This window comes from Amphiura filiformis, chromosome 8, assembly GCF_039555335.1.
Source record: "Amphiura filiformis chromosome 8, Afil_fr2py, whole genome shotgun sequence".
In the NCBI taxonomy this organism is placed as follows: Eukaryota; Metazoa; Echinodermata; class Ophiuroidea; order Amphilepidida; family Amphiuridae; genus Amphiura; species Amphiura filiformis.
Window position 1 is genome coordinate 414829 of NC_092635.1, and position 23865 is coordinate 438693.

At 37.4% G+C, this 23865-nt stretch overlaps 1 protein-coding gene across 1 annotated transcript; it reads left to right on the forward strand.

Annotated features, from left to right (window-relative positions):
• Positions 1-1339: 1339 nt before the first annotated feature.
• LOC140158475 (uncharacterized) lies at positions 1340-22895 on the forward strand. Its single transcript, XM_072181571.1, has 4 exons — positions 1340-1469; positions 12575-12753; positions 13741-14013; positions 22561-22895. Exons 2-4 carry the CDS (start codon positions 12589-12591, stop codon positions 22651-22653), a joined length of 531 nt encoding a protein of 176 aa, XP_072037672.1. The 5' UTR covers positions 1340-1469; positions 12575-12588; the 3' UTR covers positions 22654-22895.
• Positions 22896-23865: the final 970 nt, after the last annotated feature.

The following is a 23865-nucleotide window of genomic DNA, read 5'->3' on the forward strand; positions in this document are numbered from 1 at the left end:
CATTAATTAAGTAATCATTAATCAATGAATCCCAATTAATCAGTTTTTAATTTATCAATCATTTATAATCAATCTGTCAATCAACATATTAGGGGCTGTGCAATAATTATGTGTACCCCGGGTGGTGAATTCTCAGTCTGCCAAAAATCGCTTGCCCCCACCCCCTTTGGCCGTGCCAAATAATCTTTGCCCCCCCCCTTTTGACGTGCCAAACTGAACCTTTGCCCTCCCCCCCTTTTGATGTGCCAAAAAATCTTTGCCCCCCCCTTACACATGCAAAATTTTTGGGAACCCGAATTTAAAACCTTAAATTGTGTAAACATATAGTGCGAGTGTAGTAAGCAGGACTGAAATTTTTGCATATTTGAACGTGTTCCTGACGTTTTCCTACACCCTTTTATGGCGTAATATAGAATACTAAATATCTGTGCCAAAAATCGCTTGCCCACCCTTCAAAAAATCGCTTAACCCCCTTTCGACCTGCTAAAAATGCTTGCCCCCCCCTTTTGGCCTGCCAAAATCTTTGCCCCCCCCCCCCTATAATTCACCACCTGTCCCCGGGGGTACCGGTACACATAATTATTGCACCACCCCTTAATCAACATCACTCAGTCAATCAATATTATATTAAGTATATCAATTAGTCATTCAATCAATTCAAATCAATAAATCAATCATCAATACATGCTTTAAGAAAATTCTAACATCAATACATCGAATGCTGGACGGTTCGCACCCTTTCAATTTCGATCATCAATAAAACAAGTAACCAGTGGAATGAATGATGAGGGTTGAGGGGTGATTGGTTGTATGATTGACTTGATTGATTTATGTATTGATTGGTTGGTTGATTGATTAATTGATTCAACGAATCAGGGAAAAATAAATGTATGTCATTTTAATAAATTCTTTGTTTTTCGCCCCCCCCCCGCTTCATTCTCAAAAGCCAGATTTTTATTACAATTTGAAGACTTTAGCAAAACTAAACAGGAAAAGCTAAATAAGGTTTTTTTAGGGCCACTTTTAAAGTCTTTTATATCCCACAGAATTCACATTTGAAAAATCCTCGTTTTCCTCGAGAAAGATACCGAAAACTACTGTAAAATTTACATTTTAATATTTTGGGAAGACCAGAGCAGATGTGAAAGACCATGACCATTTTGTGTATGGCCATTTTGTGCCTGGATGCATTTTCTTATTTTTCTGTTATTTTATTATTTACTCATTTTGTTATCATCTATCTAATTTATTTTATTAGTTTTAGATCACATAAATATTTGAGTTCTTGTCCGGATAATTTCCTGGGATAATTTCAACCTGGATAATTTTGAAAAAAAAAAGAACGACTGTAGATGACGTCACTGATTAATAATTCATGTTTGCCGTTTGCGGTTGGAATACTGTTGACGCTGACTGCTGAATTTTTCAGTAAGCTTAAATTTGAAGACAAAACGGTGTTTTCTTTCTTGGTGAGTATTAAGTAGAATAGCATAACAATCCTTAGGTTAAGGTTTTTTTACTCAAACCGTGAAGCACTTCTGTAGCTCATCCCGATCTAGACATTCGCTTTTCGTATCTCTACAAGGCGGTAAACGTAGCGGAACGTCCTCTTGTTATCCAAGACAGATTATAAGAGATTAGACCCGTGCATGCTTGACAATCGATCTCTGAGCCCCTCTTGACTAACGACCCCGGGCTAACGACATACCCGTGCATCATGAATCGATTGATCACGCCCACAGTTACACAGTTCGAAAGTTAAATATTGATTATGAACCTTGCCTTAACAGATGAGGCCGGGAGATGATGCGCTACATATTTTATTCGACCACAACTAGAAAGTTCACAAATAGGCCTATGTAGTAAAAAACGAACAAGTTATGAAAATCAAGACTAAAAGTCGGGCCATGTAGTCAATGGCGCCCCTAGGGAAGACACCATTACTCGACGGATACATAACCATAACAAGAGAGCCAGAGAGAGAGGGGGGGGAGGGAGAGTGAAAGAACAATTAGAGAAAAGAAAAGACAATTAGCTGTGGTCTAAGACCACGAACACAGCCGTGTTGTGACCCCTTAATGACCTTTGACCCTAAAATATATGAAAACCCCATAGACATTGGCTAATGTCAATGTATGTGTGCACATGGCATAACTTTGCCATGTTATTTGTGGGAGAAGGAGCATTTTGAAGGTTTTTGTCTCAGACCGGAAGTGACCCCTTAATGACCTTTGACCCCAAATCTGTGTACACCCCATAGACACTTGGGGCTGGCATTTTCTTCGGAAGGGGGGGGTCACAAAAAACTGGATAGACCCAAACATTTTTTTCATGACCCCCCCTATCCAAGAGCTGATCATTTTATGACCCCCCCCTACCAATACAGACAGTAGGTACATTGTATGCAAGGCAAACCTTAGTTAACACATTTGCTAGTCAGCCAAATTCGCCGAAAATGTCAATGCATATTACATAGAAATTTAAAACAACTGGTCAAGAAGGAAACCTACATAAATATGTTTTCTATACTTCACTTGACCCAAATATGATTTTTTATGGTGATAAGACAATCGCACATGAAATTTTAGAGGGATTTTGATAGCAGTTCCATTAAAAAAAGCTGCTATCATAATGAGACTATGATCTAGAAACACCCCCGAAATGCCGTTTTTGGGAATTTTGCTAGCTGAATCTTTTTGAAGAAAGTCAATCTTTGACAAGATGTAACTTTGCTGCGGAAAGTGCTATGAAAAAGAGGTTTCCAGTTTTGGCTTTGTTTACTCAAGGGCTTTAATTTGATACATAAAATGATGCAGTTTGATGGCAAATTTGAATTCACCTAGCATACCTAAATACAGTCCATAATTTTGTGTCATTATTTTAGGTATGCTAGGTGATAGAGTTGGGCGACTATCACTTTTTTCCTAGTCGACTAGTCGGCAGCAAATAGTCGCGACTACGACTATAGTCGCGACTATCTGTGGTTAAAATTGGACTGAAAAATCGGGTGAAAGATTGGTGGCAATTTAGTATTTATAATGCATGATTACAGGACCGGTGATTGCCGGCATCGCATCACAGTTTGCTACACAAACCAGCACTGTTGCGATACAAATTGCTTGACTGTAAAATGCTGTAATATAGGCCTAACTTTTCTGTTCAATTAAATTCACTTGCCACTTTCCAGCAACAGCACAAGAAACTTCATATAATTTCTCAAACCTTCAATATTCCAATAGCGATCTTTGTTCGTTTCCATGTTTTGCTGTGCATGAAAATATAAAACATGCCGATACGGCAGTGCATATTTTCCATGGTATGCTCATGAACGTGTTGCATCGTGCATGTACGATTAACTTTCACCTCCGACCTACGTCACCTGACCTCATCTAGACTACTGCATTTGTCGCTATAGGGGTGGCATTGCAACATTACGACTGTTTGTCAGCTAATTTGTTTATTTTCCTGTTGCTTTCTAAATATTCTGTTACCACAATAAGCATAGCTTTTTGAAATTACGTGAAAAGTACTTCTAATCTAATAATATTTTCCTAAATTTTCCCTTTTGGAAAACACTTCTCGGAAGTTCTCGCTGTTTCTTTCCAAAGTTGAAATAATCTCATACCTTCAGTAGTTAGTACAAACACCCAACCTGGGTCTGTACATGCACGCTATGACGCTGCTACACCTGTTATCGCTGCATAAATTATAATCATAATGAGATGTTCGACAGTTCTAAGTAATTTGATTTTTTTGACGGCTTTTATCTTGTGGGAAAGTAGTTCGACAACAAGTCAATAACACCAATTTAATGATGATTTATGGACGTTATGATTACTTGTTGGTTAGTGTTACTATTGGTAAGACAATGACTAACATTTTTTCACATTTTTCGCAGTTTATATGTTAGTATTTGATTGGTTTTTGTGCTAATAACTGGCACTTTTAAAGTCATTTTTTAACACAAAAAATATACTTGCATTAGTCGACTTTTGGTTTTCAATAGTCGTAGTCGCGACTATCAGTAATAGTCGCGACTAACGACTATTGGCGACTTAGTCGCCCAACTCTACTCTAGAGGTGAATTCAAATTTGCCATCAAACTGCATCATTTTATATATCAAATTAAAGCCCTTGAGTAAACAAAGCCAAAACTGAAAACCCTTTTTTCATAGTTTTCTGTAGCAAAGTTACATCTTGTCAAAGATTGACTTTCATCAAACAATGTCAAAAAGATTCAGCTAGCAAAATCCCCCAAAACGGCATTTCGGGGGTGTTTCTAGATCTTTTGTCTCATTTTTATGATAGCAGGTTTTTTTAATGGAACTGCTATCAAAATCCCTCTAAAATTCCATGAGCGAGTGTCATATCACCATAAAAAATCATATATTTGGGTCAAGTGAAGTATAGAAAACATATTTATGTAGGTTTCCTTCTTCGGCCAGTTGTTTTAAATTTCTATGTCAAAATGTATTGACATTTTCGGCGAATTTGGCTGACTAGCAAATGTGTTTGCCTGGCATACCTACTTATTTGTGACCCCCCCCCTCTCAACACACATTACAGGAATGATATTAAATATTATGTTAAAGTACCTTTGTTTTACAATACAATGTACATTAAAGGTGCCTTACAGGATCCACAACACCATCCCTCAAAAGAATTGTTTCAGAATATTCATAAGTGAAATTTGGAGCGAATTTGAATAGTCCATGTTGTCTGTTGTGTACTCTTGCTGTAGACCGAATAATCAGTCCCAATACAAAATTTGTATAGGGACTGAATTGGTTACAGCGGTAAAGCTTATGGCAACAGTTATGTCACTTTTGAGTTGCACTTGTACTCACTTGGATTATAACACACTCCAAATTGTTGCTTGGGTGTACACATAAGTTTGGGTGTATAATCGATATCAAAAACCGTTCTGCATTCCAACAAAAAAGCTATTTTCCAGTTGCGTTTTTAGCAGTGCTGTACGGTGCGACCATTTTAGGCGCATTGGCGACTAGATTTTTGCTGATGGCGACTAAATATTCAATCCCTGGCGCCAATGGCGACCAACTGCTGAAGCTTTTAATCGCCAAAAACAAAACATGTATGTATTGAAATGTAGCATTCAAGAGTACGAATGTATGCTATGAATATGCATAATCATGTCTCAATGGGGACCGTGGAAAACATATAGGCCTACACTGTACATGCTGCGTATGAAGTATGTAGCGTTCAATGGGAATATGTAGATCAGAGTACAGCAGCTATGAACATTCAACACACGTAGCTGTTCAGTTTACGTTGGCACCTCAAGATTTTTTACCTGGGAGCAAAATTTGGGCGCCTAAATTTATAAAGTTAGGAGCCATTGGCTCCTCAATCAGTTTTTGCACCGTACAGCACTGGTTTTTAGCACAGTTTCTCTCGCCACACACTCGTATTTATTTACCTCTGCTAATGCCGATTGACTTAGTCTCCTCGCCGGCTAGTTTGGTTCCGCTCCCGCCACACAGACACCAAACTGTCTGCGAAGGAGACTATAGGTTTACTTCCATTGTCCAGCTTGTCCATGAAAACAAGGTTCGCGATGACCAGGAATTTTCGACGGTGTAGGCGCGAGAAATTAGATTTTTTTGCACATTTCCAGTGCACATCCAGAAGCTTGAAGTATTGTAGGAGAGAGGTAAGTAAGTTATTATCACGTATAGGGGATTGCAGGTAATTATACAAAATGATTTAGTGGTGAAAAATATCATGTAAAACACAGAGTGGTCGTGAACAAGTTCAGGATGACAATATCGACATCCTCCCCGAATAGGAAAGTAACAGCGTCAGTACGGCACTACTCTTGCTGTCACTGTTATGTCAAATATTTGATGAGGATATCACTTTTATCAGTCAAATATTTTTTGTGAGGATATGCACTAGTCCCCCACCTCAACACACACAATACAGGAATGATACCTTTGTTTTACAATACAATGTACAATACAATGTACAAATATTCCATGATGTGTACTTTGCTATCACTGTGCAGTCAAATATTTTGTGAGGATATCAAGCAATGTGAAAGCCCTATCAATGTATACAAATACATATATGTTATGAGGATATCCAGTAGTGTGAAAGCCTACATTGCCATCACTGTTATATAAAGTCTAGTTTATGAGGATATCCAGTAGTGTGAAAGCCTACTTGGCTATTACTGTTATCAGTCAAATATTTTGTGAAGCTATCCAGCAGTGTGAAAGCCTACTCTGCTATCACTGTCAAATATTTTGTAAGGTTATGCACTAGTCCCCCCAACAGTCAACATACACAATACAGGAATGATAATATTATGTTTAATTATCTTTGCATACATATTAAAGGTGCCTGACATGATCCACAACATCAGCCCTAAAGTTTTCAAGTTATCAGTGAAATTGGAGCAAAAACTCCATGTAGTGAAGGAGAAGTTAACAAAAACAAATACGGTAATTAGGAAAGTGTGGTTATCACACTAAATCACTAATACTTACAGCATCGTTTCTCTAATATTTCTTCAAAACGACAGATAAAGTTTTAGTTGTTCTCCTGAGATTGATTATTTTGATGAAAACTGATCATATCTGAGATTTTTAGCAAAATTAATTTTATGCTTTTATGAAAGTTATAAATTTGTGACCCCCCCCATTTTCAATGAAATATTTTTATGACCCCCCTATTTTTATGTTTAAAAACTATAACCCCCCCAGTATATTTGTGACCCCCCCCAACTTCCGAAGAAAATGCCAGCCCCTTAGCAACGCAAAACCTATGAAAAATTCTGCTGGTTTACTAGCTAGAAAGTGAGGCCAGTTATCGATCCGTTATGAATAATTCATATTCGACCCCTTGGATCATGTTCATTGATATTGGCAAATAACAACGTTGTTAGTTTTGCGAACTTTGCCTGTTCAATGAGAGTATATAGCGCCCCAATACATCTGGGCACAAACCAGGCGAAAACGATCCAGTTTAATGAAATGGCGGACGGGTATTCCCATCAGGCACCAGTGATATGTTTTTCAAAGAAAGTCTACTAATTTGATATGAAATGACATGTTGCAATAGCAAAGTCAAAATTAGGACTTGCTGTCAATAATATGAATGAAATATGTGACAGAGGCAAGGTGTGAAATACAAGTAGTATTTAAGTTATAATAACCTTTGATACCCGACCTGACCTTCCATCATGGCGGCTTATTCGTCTTATGTATTTCTATTATGCTCTCAAGTAAAATAAAATACCACTCTGCACTAAGCAGACAGAATGTTACTTGGCTCCCAGCATGAATTATTGATTTTATACGGAGGTAAAGAAATGCACAGTGTATGTGCAAGCCGTACATCAATACTCCAAATATTTACGGTAGGCTAAATCTGAATAGTGGTCACATGTTGACATATCATGTGTTCGGGAAATCACGTGGCAACATTTTAAGATTTCAGGCTTGTTTACTAGTTAATTGCCATTTGTACGCTTTATTATTTATCTTCGTTAATTAACATATATTTTAAATGCTGATAAATCGTGGTTGACTGCCCATGATATCTGTTAAATTCAATGTTTTATGAATATAATTCTACCACGCAGAGGAGGTCACACAGCAGAATTTCACATCACCTGACTTAGCTAGATTTCGAAGCTCTGCTCTTCAAATTCATGTAAATTTCAAAGTTTATACATCTAATATATTTAATATGATACTAATTTTTTGTTATATAACCAACTGGTACACGAAATAAAGTAGCTTATTACCTATACAGAAAGGTGATTATCAGCCTCCACTCAGCAAATTGACATGCCGCCCGGCATATGCAGCCATTCTCCGTCTGGATAACATGACTGTCACCCTCAATACGTCTGGGCACAAATTTAAATAACAATACGCTATTTACATATCAATTCGGCCTCATGCTAATTAATGCTGCCCCATCCAGGAGTTCATCTATGGTATAACGTTGAGGAGATACATGTGTAGGAACATGTACCGAAGATCCGGGACCTATTCTGCCATGTTTGGCTGAGTAACGGTACATGAACACGGTCTTTTGTGCCTATGTAAATTAGTCATTGTGTAAAGCTGTGTTTATACCCATGGGTTATTACTCATCATCAGACTGAATCATTGTCGCTAACTACATAAGTTATGTGTACAATTTTAGAGAACGTTGACCGGCAGAGGGTGTCAATATAGGTTTACGTGTTGCTTTTGAAAACAGCGAATCATGCGCATGCTCAGCAGGCAAATACGACGGCGATTTAGTACACTGATCATGCGTGCGATTCAGGTTTCTGCAAAAGCGATTGAGTACAAATGCATCTTTAGAAATGACTGGCGATTGTGTGTTCTCAAGTGGGTTTTATCATGTTAATTTATAATAGTGACCTGACACACATTTGTATTGGTTCGATCAAACATTGAAATGCTGTCATTTTTTGTACTGGATCGTTCAAGCATCTCCAACAAATTTTTCAATGTAAGTGCCTGTGGCCGTAGTAGAAGTAAAAAACGGATACTATGGCCAGAGTTCTAGGGCTATCCCGATCCCGTCTAAAACTAAGTGCCGGGTTTTCTTATTTTCTAAAGATTTTTGTAGCGCATTCATGTACCTTAGGCTTGTACCTTGTAGAAATCATTCCTGAAGAGTCCACCAGGGACTATACTGGAAGTTGACGAGAGTGGTCCGTGGTCTAACGGGGCTGTATCTGTAGCAATACTGCTCAAGGCTTCAGGTGAAGCCAAAGCGAACAGGAATGGTTGTGCGCATGCGGAATACTATTTATTGGAGTTGCTTTAGGTAGTTGGTTAACTTCTTGGTTCTTGAGTTCTGGTGAAAGTGCCTAGAAGGACGTTGAACCAGCAGAAGGAAGTCATCAACGATCGACCGGCAGGGGCAGGAGACCCTCTCTAGCCCATGTAGCCTTGTGGAGGATGGTCAACCCATTGGCCATCTACGATCTTTTTAGAGAATACCAATCCAGCTCCTTCAGCATGTTAGTGACACTAACAGGGGATGCTAAGGGGCTAGTGTGCAAATTATGAGCCCTGGGGTAGGGTAAAATTGGGGGGGGGCACAACGTCATCATCCATATCTTGGTGTCAGAAATTGCCATGATAGTAAGTAGGGCGAATCAACAGCACGGTATAGCGATTTTGTTCCGCCATGATTTGATGCCGGTTTCGAGATAAAGGCCGAGCAGTTCAGGCAAAGTACTATAACACTCCACTGTACCATTACGAACACCACATGTGTACAATAGATATGTAACGTTTCTATTCCACGCATTCTCCACTGCTGAAATCACAATCTGAGCATGCTTATAAGATAACCCTGTTTAACGTTAACTCATGATATTTGATTTTATTTTGGTCCGCTTTTGTTTTCAAGGCGCAAACAAGTGGTTCAATCCGCAGAGTTAAGGTTGTCACATTCTTTCAACACACATTCGTGTGCAAGCCTCAAAATATGGTTTATTAAAAAAAAAATACAACAAAATATTTTCAAGGAATAGAGATTTTATTATATATACGGTACATCGCCATACATGTCATGCATGTACATGTAGGCCTATCTAGCGTGGAAGTATATAGTCGGTCACACAATTCATTTCAATTCAAAGGAATGTGATTTGATTGTGTCAAGATGAAGGGACTGTGTCAATGAAGTTTTATTGTCCAACATTTAGCAATAGAATAAAATAATCAATAACGGCCTTGATATTTGAAAGACAAGTCATACATAATTCGCTGAGCTACAGCGATAAGTTTTTAGCCGGGTTTTTAAGTTTTAACCAATGAGATACCAATACCAATCGCTTCCCGCGTGCAGAGTTATATTTGTGACCTCAGCTGCTGGTGGAGCATTTATAGACCGATCGTTTCACTGTAATTTATTACCTGGGGTAGACTGGGGGCAAGCAATTTTTGGCCAGCAGTCAATGGGGGGGGGGGGGCAAGCAATTTTTGGCACACAAATTAAGGCTTAAATAGAAAACAGTACGGAAACGCCTTTTTTATGTGACGTGTCATGTCAAAAGGAGACACTTTTGGGCAGGTTATCAATTTTGAGGTTTTTACATATCTTAAATATATTTTTTGCTCTACAACGCCGTTTTCCCCAATGAAATCATATATTCCTAAGCGAAGATATTGAGTTCGTAAGTTATGGTATTATAAAATTGGAAATTGAGATATCGGCCTTTAAAAATATTATTGACAATGTTGAGAGTAGAAATTACCTTGAAAAATACAAGATGCCAGGTATATTCTGGTCTGAAACTATCAGACAATATTTTAAACATTAATAACATCACAAATTCGCAACAAACCCAAATTGTGAAAAAAATCGCCCCAGGCAGATTTTTGGCTATTTCTCCATTTACGATCCTGCCCAAAAGTGTCTCCTTTTGACATGACACGTCACATAATGCAAATTTTCCTGCTGGCTGCGCTCGCAACATATCTAGACCATTTAAGCCCAAGGTTTGCAAATTGGGATCCCAAAAATTTGGCATACGCAAGGAGGGGCAAAGATTTTTGGCGAGCTGAGAGGGGGTTGGCAATCGATTTTTGGCGGGCTGTTTGGAAATTTTACCCCCCGGGGCTCATAATTATTGCACAGCCCCTAATTTCAATTGTGCTAATTTCTGTTATGACAAACACGCATCTATTCAATTCGCTATCGAACATGGCGAATTCACTCGGTCAGACATCAGGGAACATTGTCCTCTTTGCACAAGCCCGCGCACAGCAACCAGCTCGAGGATTCCGAGCAACTGCACATGCACACACTGGTTTAACAAGGCTTTACCCCCTGCGTGACGTCAGCCTGACCAATGTGGTTTTGTCGGTAACCAGCGTTGCAAATAGCTAGTATCGCGTAGCAAACTGCTACACAATTTTATCAATTTGCTACACAATTTTGGAGTGAGTTGTATTTTGATGCCATAGACTTCCACACGTAATTATGTAATGTACCAAGAGAAATGAAAGCAAATTTTGCTACGCATAAAAAAATGCTTAATTCCAACACTGTCAGTAATGCCTAACGGTGAGCAGTGAGCTGCTGCAACACATCTAAACCAACTTAAGGAGGCTGTGTACTCTCAGACACACATGTAGTAAAAGTGCAATAACTTTGTAAATATCCGCGCAAGACATATAAAAGTATACATTTTTATGAAGGCGAGACATCAATAAATCTTAATATAAATACAGATTTGGGGTTAAAACAACAATTATGAAGAAAATCACAAAAAGTGAGTTTTTGGCAATATTTGTTAGGTACATCATAACAAAAAACACTCTTTCCAAAATATTTTATTTTGTTTTAGCTCAATCTTGAGGCTCCATTCCAAAAACGTTTTTTTAATTTTTTTGATATTGGCCTTATTTTTTGAGATATTGACCATATAAGGCATCAAATTGAACTTTTTAAAATTCACAAACGCCTATTTGCACAAAATGATGCCTAAAATCGGAAATAGACCAAAATATAAAAAAAATGAGAAAACCGTTTCTTGAGTCGATCATGCTTTTTATGATGATCATATTTGCTTACCTATAGATGCTGTATTTATTAAGTTATCGTGTACCTAAATCGTCATTTTACCGAGAAAATGAACATTGAAATAATGGCCGTTGAAGTTTAAAGTGGTCACATTTTGCACTTTCATCGAATCTCGTATTTGTGCGTTAACAAATTGTGCGATACGCAACGCGATGCATTGTTGCGCGCGTGTACCCTGCTGGTACAACAAAGATTTTCTTTCCCTTTCAATTTCAAACACGAGTGGAATAGTGAAATAAAATCCTTAAAATATTGCAGTTGGAGTTTACAAATCTGGATTTTCATTCCTTGTATTTATAAAAACATAACAAAGTACAAACATATCAAAAAAACTCAATTTTGCGAAAGAAACAATGTCTAGAGTACACAGCTGCCTTAGATTACGTGTTTGTATTGTTCTCAGAAAAAATCTCGGTTGTTAGCCGTTGTCTACCTGTAAACCTGTAAAGTTCTGTATAAGCTTAAGAGTAGACTGCGGAACCCAGTCTCCAATGATATTCAATCATTTATCTTTTGGTAATCATTTGAGGACTTGAGTTCTTATTATAGATGATGCTCTTCGGAGGAGCAGTTTCAGATTCTCTGCGCCGGAGCGCTGCAATGATCCACCACTATTATAATAAAATATATTATTTTGCTTCTGAGTGCAGTACTCCCGACAGTGGATTCTCTGCACCTGAGCACAGCAATGATCCACCGCTACATTTAAGGAACTGCGCCCAAGCGCAGGGACTCCGACTGTTGATTCTCTGCGCAGCAATGATCCGCTGCTATTGTAATAAAAAAAATTTGTTATTTTGCTTCCACAAGTGCAGAACTCCGACAGTGGATTCTCTGAGCCCCCATGCACAGAACGTCCACTACCGGTAACATGACCTTTGTCCCATTTGTGTACATTTTAAAATTTAAAATTTGGGCTAGGTTATATTGTACCTTACTGGACATATAGCTTTATTCACTAACCATATACATTCCTTCATTTCAGATCTTCATCTCATCATGGCAGTGTTTTCACTTGGTGTGATAGTAGTGGTGGTCATCATAGCTGCATTGTTTCAAATGGAAGTAGACTATGAACCACTTATTGCAGAGAAAACGGTAGTGGTACAGGCCTCAAATGTTGATTCGTTTAAGGTTGTGGCAGATGTTCCCAACTTTGATAAGGTGCGTCATTATATTCTGTTCAATAAACGTCTCTGATCAAACTGGTTTCAAAATTGTTTGGGCAAAATGTATTCATTTATTTATTATTATAAACAACATCAAAAGGGGGACCAGCAAGCAGGGGTTGCCAGGGTGCAACAAACATGAAAAATACTGACATCTTGGGTTAGTTCAGGCCATACCATCTGGCCATGGCATACAGCCTACATACATGTATCTACAAACTAACACACCTGAATATCTGAGTATGTACATAAGTTCCAATATAATATGCACATAGCACATATTTTTCAGAATAAAAAAGTAGATAGATGCAATCTGATTTTTAGCAAACATGTTTTCTATGTGTGAAAGGATCAGGTACAAGCCGCAATTATGTGCTGGTTTAATCTAGATTTGAAGCAAAAGGTCCGCTTTACAAGCAATGCGATTTTAACAATGTCAACCCAAAATTATTCTTGTTTTTGTTTAGGAGGGTTGATGAAGCTGTTTAAAAATCTCTCATGCAAGGGCAATTTAATTTAATTAAGGATCTTGTTAGGATTTTGGGCCAAGGATTATTGCCCTACACAAGAAGTTTATGATAAAAACCATGCTGACAAAACCAGAATTGTAGAAAGTTAATAGAATTTGCCAAATAAAATGCCTAGAAATTGCTTCAGAAATACAAAATTTATGAGGCCACTGATTGGGCTGCAAAACCTGCACTTCACTCAGCTTGTACATCAAAATGTCACCAATTTAACAAAATATAAATCTACAGGCTGCTTAATTTTTCATTAGTTATTTATTGCCGACCAGGTTAAAGAGGTTGTTCACCCTGCTTTAAACACTCAGAGCTCAAACTAAAAATTTCACAAGAAGATGTGTTTATCAGTATTGTACAGTTTCATGAAGATGTGTTTATCAGTATTGTACAGTTTTGACTTGAAAATCTCAATTATAAACAGAAATTCTCTCCTTGTTTCTTTGTTTCCTTAATTTCAGTGGATCAACTTCATTACCAAAGTCAATGAGATGGACAATTCAAGAGTTGGTGTTGGCAAATCATTTGAAGTTCATGTCCATTTCCCCTTCATAGGAGAAAACCAATACCGTCTAGATATCACTAATTATGGCCCACCAAAATCACTATCTTTTGATGCTGATTTTGAGTTACTACTACCTAGAACTATTGTGGAGATAAAGGATGGAGATATGCTAGGTGTTTCCAAGATAACATGGAGGCTGTATTCAAAAAGAAGAAGTTATTTATTTTGCGTAAGTTGGGGTTTTGAAATAATAATAATGAGTAAGTTAGTATGTTGGTCAGCATTCAATCAAAAGCAAGGCCAATGAAGGAACCAACATGAAAGCTGTTGCATCAAGGGTTTACACACTTTGCTACATGGTCGTGTGTCTTGAGCTCGCCACCAAAAAAAGGTGGCGACGTTACATTTTGCAAAAGTCAACTCAAAACAAATGATGATATCTCTGTCAAGCAAGAAGGTATTGTCATGCTTGTGGTCTCATTTTATTGCTAAATAAAATGCACTTTCAACCCTGTAAAAAGAAATACTTTAGCTTTTTTAATACTGACACTGTGCTTCATAGAATTCAGAATGGGCAGGGTGGCGGTGGGGGGATGTGGTGGTGGGGATGTGGTACACACAAACTCTATGGGATTGATATTCTTAGTGCATAATCTGCTTCTGTAAAGGCTGTAAATTGGATTTGGACTCTATTTAGCATCTAAAACACTCATGGCCTTACAGCTAAACAATTCTACTAATTGTTTTTAATAATTTATGATTGGTTTAGTCTAGAAAATACAAACTTTTCCATACAAAACTACCCGTTGTCATATTAAACACTGTATTAAGTAATGCAGATGTCTTCAAAATCTAAAAGTTACTGTAAAATTTTAATTACTTAACATATCATAGTCAAAGTATAGATTTTCTGAAGGGAAATTTGACGAGGAATCTAAATATGGACATATTTTTTCTGTATCGGTTAGGGGAGAAATGTTTAGGTTCAAAATATGTTGAATTGTAAAAAATCTAACATACTTTGGGACACCCTATATTCCTAGATTACCAAACAGCTGTGATTTTGGTTTCTTCCAAAGTCAGTTGGCTCTCCATATCCTCTAACCAAATGAATGTTGTTTACTTCCAGTTTATTGCTGTAAGTTGGTAATAACAATGCATTGAGTGACCCATTTTTATCAAAATCTTTTTTATTCCACCCTGTATAACTTGCAGGTCACCCTGTGTAATGAGTTGAAATGTATATATTTGAATTGCTTATGCCTTCAGCTGTCCAAAAATGTATACTTTTGCTAGTTTAGGGTTGATGATTGTCGAGATAATCTAATTAGAAACCCGGTTGGTGTAAAAATTCATAATATTTGTCATGTAACGCTAAGGGTGGCGAGCTCAGGACACACGGCCACATGTAAGTTGGCCAATGGCAGTTCCAATATGACGCTTGTACCGCCAAGAATTGACACACATTGTAGGGTTTGTTGCAAAGTAGTGTCTTCTTACAGAGTTGGAAATGGGTGGTGGAGGAAAGCTTTCAGATATTATGAGGAAATAATCATATTATTTTATGCATATTTATAAGCTAACTTGTATACATATTGAATCCAAAATTTCATTAATCACATAACATTGAGTATGATCATGTCCACAGATGCTCTGTTTGTAATTTAGCGCTCAGTAATCCATGCTTTGCATTGTTTTATTTTAAAATGTAAATAGTGCTGATCTCGAAATTACCGCTAACCATCTTGTTCTAGGTCAGTGAGCGCATAGAATACTCACTTTGAAAATGACCATGTACATTATTATGCTAGGTCAATAAGCGTGTATTTGAAACTTGCCTGGACATTAGAACAGTCCATTATGTGAAATAATAGTCTGTGCTAGACCATGTAACTATATTATCCATTTGAAGAGAAAATACTGGGTACCACACTCTCACAGTGTGGCTTCAATCGCAGCTTCAATCCATTTGCATCTTTGCTGCTTGACCCCCCAATTGCTATTTCTCTTTGACAAAGAGTAGTGAAATGGTTGCTTACATAAAATATGGGTGATATTATTGTGCCTTCTAACAGTGTTATTGTTTGAACTCATGTTTTTGAGGGGGATTGGTGTTTTCCTTCTGTGTGTGTAGGGGTGATGGTGTGGCTGTATACATACGTGTATGCATGTTCCGTTTTGGTGAAGGTTTTTCAATTGTCCCAATATCTGGAGATCTGTATATTAGTGTATGAGCCTGACCCTGTCAGATGGGGTGTTTTGAACCAGTTAGAGGGGCAAAGGTGCGCTGCTACCAGAGATAGTTGACGAATTACATCATGGGCTACACAAAAATGCATGATAGCAATTGAACCAGAGTAGCTTTTGGCAGGAAAAGGTCATCAAATTTTACACAGGGTCAAATTTCAAAGTTGCTCAATACATTGGAATGGTTTTTGACACAACTTGAGTAAGTTTGAAATTTGACCATGTGTAAAGTTCGATGACCTTTTCCTGCCAAAAGCTACTCCAGTTTAATTGCTATCAGGCGTTTTTGTGTAGCCCGATAACTTTTATTAGATTCTGTTAGAAAAAGTAATATTCAAAAATGTGCCTTTAATTTATTTTGTTGTTTAATGCCAATGATATAGCTGAGACCGAAATAACCCATGGCACCAAGGCAGTTTTCCTATATGCCTTGTCTTTGCACCATTCAAATACATGTGTAACTTTGAACCCATTCTTTTAGCATGTTTTTTGATTGCCTTATTGCCCTGGCATGATCTAACCAAATTGCCTTGAAAATGGGTGTCCTCACAAAAGTAACTTTTGACCCGTAATGTGAATTTGACATTTAGCAAGTTTGTGTCACAATGAATAGAATGACAATGAGTCATTGTTGTTTTCGAAGTATGGGTGGGACATAAACTTTGTGACCTTAAAAAATTGATAACTTATTGTTAGGCAAAGTTATTTCCAATAATGCATTCTGTCAGTGCATTTTTTTTTTTTTTGTAGATCTGGATTTGACATTTAGCCATATTTTGGCATCACAATGAATAGAATGATAAGGACTATTGCTGTTTTCAAAGTATGAGTTGGCATTGGGATATGAACTTTGTGACTTTAAATCAAACAATACATGTATTCACAATTCGTCTAAAAGGGGAGACCACTCAGTGATGACACAAGGGTGCACATGGGTCAAACAGAATAATACATGAATGTAAGTTAACATTAGAATACATACTTAAAAGTTAATAAAATAATAACAATATGAAAAGCTATGAAACACTCAAATATAAATAAAATACAAAAATTAAAAAAGCCCAGACCATAATTGTTTTTTCAAAAATAAATAACAAAATTTATTTGTTTTTAAATAAATTTAAAAAAATCAAAATGTGACCAACTGACCCTACCCCATAGAGGTGATCTATGGACACTTAAACAACAATTCTGGCCTTTCAGTCTCTACATATTAAAGGGGGGTAACCCTATTGGTTTTGGATATGGATTGTCTTTAAAATTACATAATAATATCAAATATCGCCCCTTTATGCTGCTTTGTGAAAAAACGAGAGCATTTTCGGCGTAAATGTGAATAAATAGCCAAATTTGCAATCCAATACCTTGGTATACGTGAATTGCATTCTGGGTAGGCAAGCAACAACAACCATTTCCGTTCAGTATGGCGAATTTAATGCTGACATGCTGTACAATCAATGCCCGGCCCGTATTGAACGAAAAATATTTGTTTTTTTCGTACCGTTTCAGAAAAAAAGGAAACAAAATATATTTCCCCTTGCAATATGTACATTTCAAATGAATATAAAAAAAGTTTGGGTTAAAAATGGAGAGGGAAAAATACATTCCGACACCGGATTTTGAACCGATTACCTCTCGGGTAGAAACATGAAGCCTTGGCGCTAACCGACTGAGCTAATCGCCCGCTGCCTCCATCGTGGAAATTTTATGATTAAATCGGCACACCGTCTAGACGCGTCTCCTCAGCAGTTAGTGTGGTTCGCTTTTTCACAGAATGTGTATGACGCGAAACCAAAGTAGCTGTTGAGGCGACTGATATTACGAGCTATTTAGTTCATAATTCCCGGCCCAGAAATCAAAGTATTTACCATTGTTTAAAAACTGGTATACCTGTAAAAGCCGCTGTGTTTCATGATTTCTCCGGAAATACATCGACTTGGAGCGTCAAATTTCAGGATAGTAATGAGAAAAATAGTATCTATTATGTGATACTAAAACCTCATCAACAATGAAATAAATCGGGGGGATGATGCTGTCGATCGGGTTACGGACCTTTAACAGCAATATTGCATGTGTAATAATATATCTTAAAGTTTGTTCAGCTCATAATAGGCTAAAAATATGAGACTCATAACATCGTGTATTGATTTAGAATGGAATGCATGCTGTTGGGCGCAGGTACTTTCGCTAGTTTACCATTGCATAACTAACGAGCGCTTGTGTGAATATACAAATAACAAAAACCAAATAATTTTGCTTGATATTTATTTATTCGTTATTTATTCAGGAAAATTCCATCAATACAAAAGTACTGGTCTCCCTGGAAGCCCAGATAACATACATAAAACATTGATATACTAATAACATTATGAGAATATGAATTATCAATATACAAACATGGAAAAATAGAACAAGTTCCAATTAACAAATTAATGAGGAGGGCTATAAGTTCCTTATTAATGTCTCAAATACATACAAAATTATAGGGCATTCTTGAACTCATTCAAGCTTAGTGAATCCAAATAGGCACAGAGATTAAAAAGAAGTCTATTCCATGAAGTGGCAGCTCTATAATGAAATGTTCTCTGCCCAGAAGACAATTTCCACCTTGGAACAACCAATTTGTTATAAGATTGACTTCGAGTGTTCTTAGAATGCATAGAGGAGGTGAAGGTAAATTGTGATGACAAATAATGTGGAGCAATGTTCTTTAGACATTTAAAAACTAAAATAAGTAACTGATTCTCCCACCTACTATCAAGTTTAACCCAGTCCAGATCTTTCATCATTTTGTCCACTGGTGTTCTTATGTCTGCAGAAAGTAAAATACTAATACAGATATAAGCCAAACTAATACAGATATAAGCCAAACAAACTTTGATATTGGGCATACATCATATTTTGCCATCATATCAAAACTGCTGCAGCAATATAACTCAAAATTTGGATAGATTGTTTCAATGGTAGGCCTCAATGTAAGATGGAAAACAAAATATGACAAAAATCCGACCACCCGTAAAAGTACTACATGTATTCACAAGCTATAGGGCCTACTCAAAATATGACAAAAATCCAACCACCCCTAAAAGTACTACATGTATTCACAAGCTATAGGGCCTACTCATTTCTCATTATGGCCCCATAGAATATAAGAATAGACTTGAATGCAATATTTACAGTCTTTTGAAACCAGTATTTCACCATGTTGACTGAAGTTTTACCCAAACTGAGATTACAAGATCACCTGAAATACTTTGCTAGGATAATTCATTAAGCAATCTTGAGTTAGCTTTTTAGTTCCTCCTTGAAAGTAGGTATTTCAGGATTGGTGATGGTTGTGGGATATCAGCATAGGAACACCTCATCATGTGTCTCAGTACAACTTTGAAATCTGGATGCTTCATGGCATATATTATAAAGTTAATTGCACTGTTAGCATATGGACCAACCTTGACATAATATTGGATGTGTAGTGTGGTGTTAGTATCCTGAAATGCCAGTACTGTGAAGTATGGAACAAAACAGACGAAAAATCCAACAACAACAATGAAGAGGTTTTTGGTTATTGTGAGCTCTTGTTTGGATATTTGTTTCTTTCTGCGAACTGCCATGACTTTGTTGGGATCACGGCCCTCTTCGGCGATTGTAAGCTCTGATGTGGACGTTTGTATGCTATAACTCTGTGTATCATCGGTCATAGAGCTGGCAGAAACCTGGGACAAGCTGTGTTTCTGTTTCCGAAAGTGTTTCTTGACATACACATAGATCCATATGTAACTTCCAACTATTGCTGAGAGTGGTAAAAGAACACCAACTGTAATGTATTTAGAATGAGGACAAACACAAGTGTTTGGTTATAGTCAGTACATGTTAAACTTTCTTCTTTGTCATACCCATAAACAACATCTCCCGTTGCAAATGAGATTAGAAGACATGCTGAGGGGATGACCCATGGTATCAACACTAGAATAACAAGCTTCCAGGATGTGAAGATCTTGTGGTACCACATAGGTTTTGAGATGTGGATGAGTCGATTTATACCAATGATACTCAATGTCCACACGCTGGTTCCTACGCAGGCATATATCATGAAACCGACAGCCTGACAAATCCAGTAGGCTCCTGGTATTGGCCATTCATTTTTGCCAAGACTGCTGACAATAAACCATATAAGTGTAAAGGAAGTCAATAGGTCAGCTACGCTCAAACTTGTCACGAATGCGTTAGTCGATGTCTGGAGTTTTTTTGAGAAAGCCACAGCAGCAATTATCATAGAGTTCCCAATAAGTCCAGCGATAGTTATCAATCCTAGAAGGACTGCAACAAGAATTTGTTCCCAGTAGGAGACTTTCAAAATTGGCACAAGTGTGTCAGTTACATTGGTAGTGGTATTGCTCATAGCCATATTGTTCTGCAGCTACATGTATGTTGTTTCTTATATGTTTAGCCTTAGTTTGTCAGTTTGTGAAAGCTGAATTCTAAATTGAAGCTTTGGGTCAGTGAGTAGCTTCTATATATTGCTTGAAAACCTCCCGCAACATGCCTGCTCCATACAATAGATTATAATAATTGGGCAATTCCATGAAAAGGTCAACCACGTGTGTCACATCCGCAACCATTTCATTTAAAAGAATTACAACAAAAGTATTACAACTTTTCCTAAATAAACATAATGGGGAATTGGAAAAGGTCCTTCACCCATATAGTGACTGACTAGATAGAGTCCTGTATGGCATGAAATGTTTGCATACATAGTACATACAAATTTTGTGAGTTACATGGGTTCACAAAATTTTCATGCTTGTAATTATTTTTTCCTACATACATGTAGCAAAAATTTATGGGTTTTTTTTTCCAATTGCTAACGTTTGTGCTGCTAAAATATTGTGCTTGTGCTAGAGGATAAAAATATTTACTCCCAATCATGTAGGCGAGTTTCAGGATGGTGTATGTAGGAGTGCTACTTTTTCTTCGGAATCCGGATTGGAGCAGAATTAAAATGGAGGGGTGGAAGGGAATGGGATTGAGGTAATAGAGGTTATCCACTTTACTCATGCGTGACTTCTAACAAAAGGCGCTGGTTCCCGTAGTATTCCTCATTCAAACCAATTCAATGCACGACCTCGGAGTTGCCTGCATGACTTTGGCGGGCTATTTTGAAACAGTCATGGTTGCACATGCAGGTACTTCTTTTGAAAGTCCTAAACAAGGTATATAGCAGTCACTGATAGGATATGCAACTTATAGAACATGGATAATCTCTATTAGTCAAGTGGCATGTTTGTACTTCTGTTCAACCCAGTCACTACAGATTATTTATTTTGAATTATTTAAGCGTGCATGTTTTCTAAATTTTAGATATGATAACGACAAAAGTTGCCAGTTCATAATCATTTCCAACCACCGTTGGAAATTACTACATTGTAAAAACAGTGTAAAAGTACCTTCTAATCACCAAGTGATAAATGGCAGCACTTATAAGAGATATCGGCTTGAACAGGAATAATATTTTCTTTTTCTTTCGGGAATAGGCAAGAGCAATATGGAGTTAAACTGGAGTTGACAAATTTTAAGGAAATTTTTCTCCTTGACACCTGTAGTCTCAACAGATTGGACAGGATTGGGACTAACTTTTGTCTTACTTCTTCACGTTTTTTGTTTTTTCAGTTGTGATAAAGAACATTGAACATTAGGCCCAAAACATGTGCTGTACATTTTTGTTAGTAAAAGAAGCTTTAAGTTCTACATGGGCTTTTAATTTTTTTAATTGTAGTCCAGTTTCTTTCTTGTCCTTGGCACACAAGGGGTTTCAAGTTCAAATCCTGACCAAAACAATCAACTTTCTTGTTCTTCTTCTCTCTTTATTCCTTCCTTTCTATTCGTCAAAACACACTCAGGGTGTTAGGGTTAAGTCAGTCATTTGGGGGGGGGCTTGAAATGAAAATTACAAATGAGAATTTACATGCATATCCATTCAAAATGTAATTTTATTCAGATATTGATGGAATTTACTTGTACAGGTGCATTGAAAAGCAGGTGCTTAGACAGCTGTCACAAGAAAATATTATGTAGGGGTGCTTATTAGGGGAGAGGTGCTAATTAGGTAGAATATGGTAATTGCAATCATTGGAGCAACCCTGACTAGTAGAAGTTTGCAAAGGTCATCATGGTCATCTGAGGTCAATCAATTATTTTGCAAGAAATTGAAAGCCAGTATTTTGCAAGGTAATTTACAAGGTCATATGGGGTCATCTGATGTCAATATGTAAATATTTGGATTTTCTTGAAACCTAGCGGATATAATAATTGTTATAAACCACGACGGCCAGGTGGACATTGCAGTTATGAACTGCTCTGTTTCTTCTAGTGCGACTTTAAGGTACAATAAATCCATTTTGATTTCACCTAGAAAGACACATGAGTTCATGTTTTTTGCATGCATAGACACTGAACCCAAAAATTACTAATACTACGTGTATTTCTCTCTGATATTTACATGTTACATTGATTGTCTTCCTACTTTTTACAGGGTACGGTTCTACCTATATCAAGGTTTATTATGACAAAGCAGTTACAAGGAGCCCTCTTCCGTCTCAAACTTCAAATAAGCCACAGTTTGTAAGTAACAGTGACAATGTGAACAGATTCCAGCTTATGAAGAGCCGCTTGCATCAATATCTTCTTTAATATTCCAAACCTGTTTCTTTAATTTGATAGATGGCATGTGTTTTTTTCTTCTTGGCAATGGAGTGTTAATGCATTGAGGCAGCTGTGCAGTGGGTGCTTAAATTTGGCATCTTTAAATGTGCATGTTTGTACACCACAGCTTTGAGAGAACCCTCATGATTTGAAGCTGTGCCAATCGAAATACATTACTCGTTGATGGTCGATAAACGTCCCAATAAATCGGACTTAGTCACCGGTCAGTTCTACAGCATAGATATCCATGGCTAACGATGGTTAACTATGGAAACATGTTAAAGGACATCAAGAAAATTTTCTAAGTTATTTATTTTGAGCTCTTTCGAGGCGAGTAATGGATATATTCTGTAGATTTAGGTTTTGTCTGTGACTGCTAATGTGAGGCCGTCGTGAGGTCGTGCGGGGCTTAAACTCGGTGGGTGGGTGTAGTTCTGTCCTGGCAAGAAGAAGTTTATGTTAGTTAAGTCATCCGACCCAGGGCCCCCTCCCAGGGGTCATTTGAGGTAAAATGACTAAAAACTGTCATATGGGCATGAAACTAGGTCGTACAGGGCTCAAACTCGGTGGGTGGGTGTAGTTCTGTCCTGTCAAGAAGATGTTTATGTTAGTTTTAAAGTCATCTGACACGGGTCCGCTCCCAGGGGTCATCTGAGGTCAAATTACTAAAAGCGTGTCGTATGGGCATGAAACTTGGTAGGTACAGTCAACATTTAAAACAACATTTTTGAAGGTCATTTTGGGGTCATCCAAGGTCACCACAGGTCATCTGAGGTCAAATTAGTAAAAACTCATATATGGGCATGAAACTTGGTGGGTACAGTCAACATTTAGAGCCAAATTTTTGGAAGGTCATTTTGGGGTCGCCAGGGGTCATCTGAGGTCAAATTAGTAAAAACTGTCATATGGACATGTCACCAGCCGAGAACCGCCAAATATGGTAACCGCCTAGTCTATTTTAAAACTGATGCATCAATGACTATGTTCATCATGTCATTATTGTATCATTCTCACATACATTAGGAAATGAATTGGAGAATAGAGGCCTTGCATGTGACATATCATCCCGTAAATATGGCGGACTACTCAAATGCATTCAACAAAAGCATGATTGCAATCAAATAGGTTGATGACA

Excerpts from the sequence above, each read along its gene's own strand:
- LOC140158475 (XM_072181571.1), top strand. The coding sequence starts at position 12,589 with ATGGCAGTGTTTTCACTTGGTGTGATAGTAGTGGTGGTCATCATAGCT. Across the intron at positions 12,754-13,740 it reads ATGTTCCCAACTTTGATAAG|TGGATCAACTTCATTACCAA; the intron begins GTGCGTCATTAT and ends CCTTAATTTCAG. Across the intron at positions 14,014-22,560 it reads GAAGAAGTTATTTATTTTGC|GGTACGGTTCTACCTATATC; the intron begins GTAAGTTGGGGT and ends TACTTTTTACAG.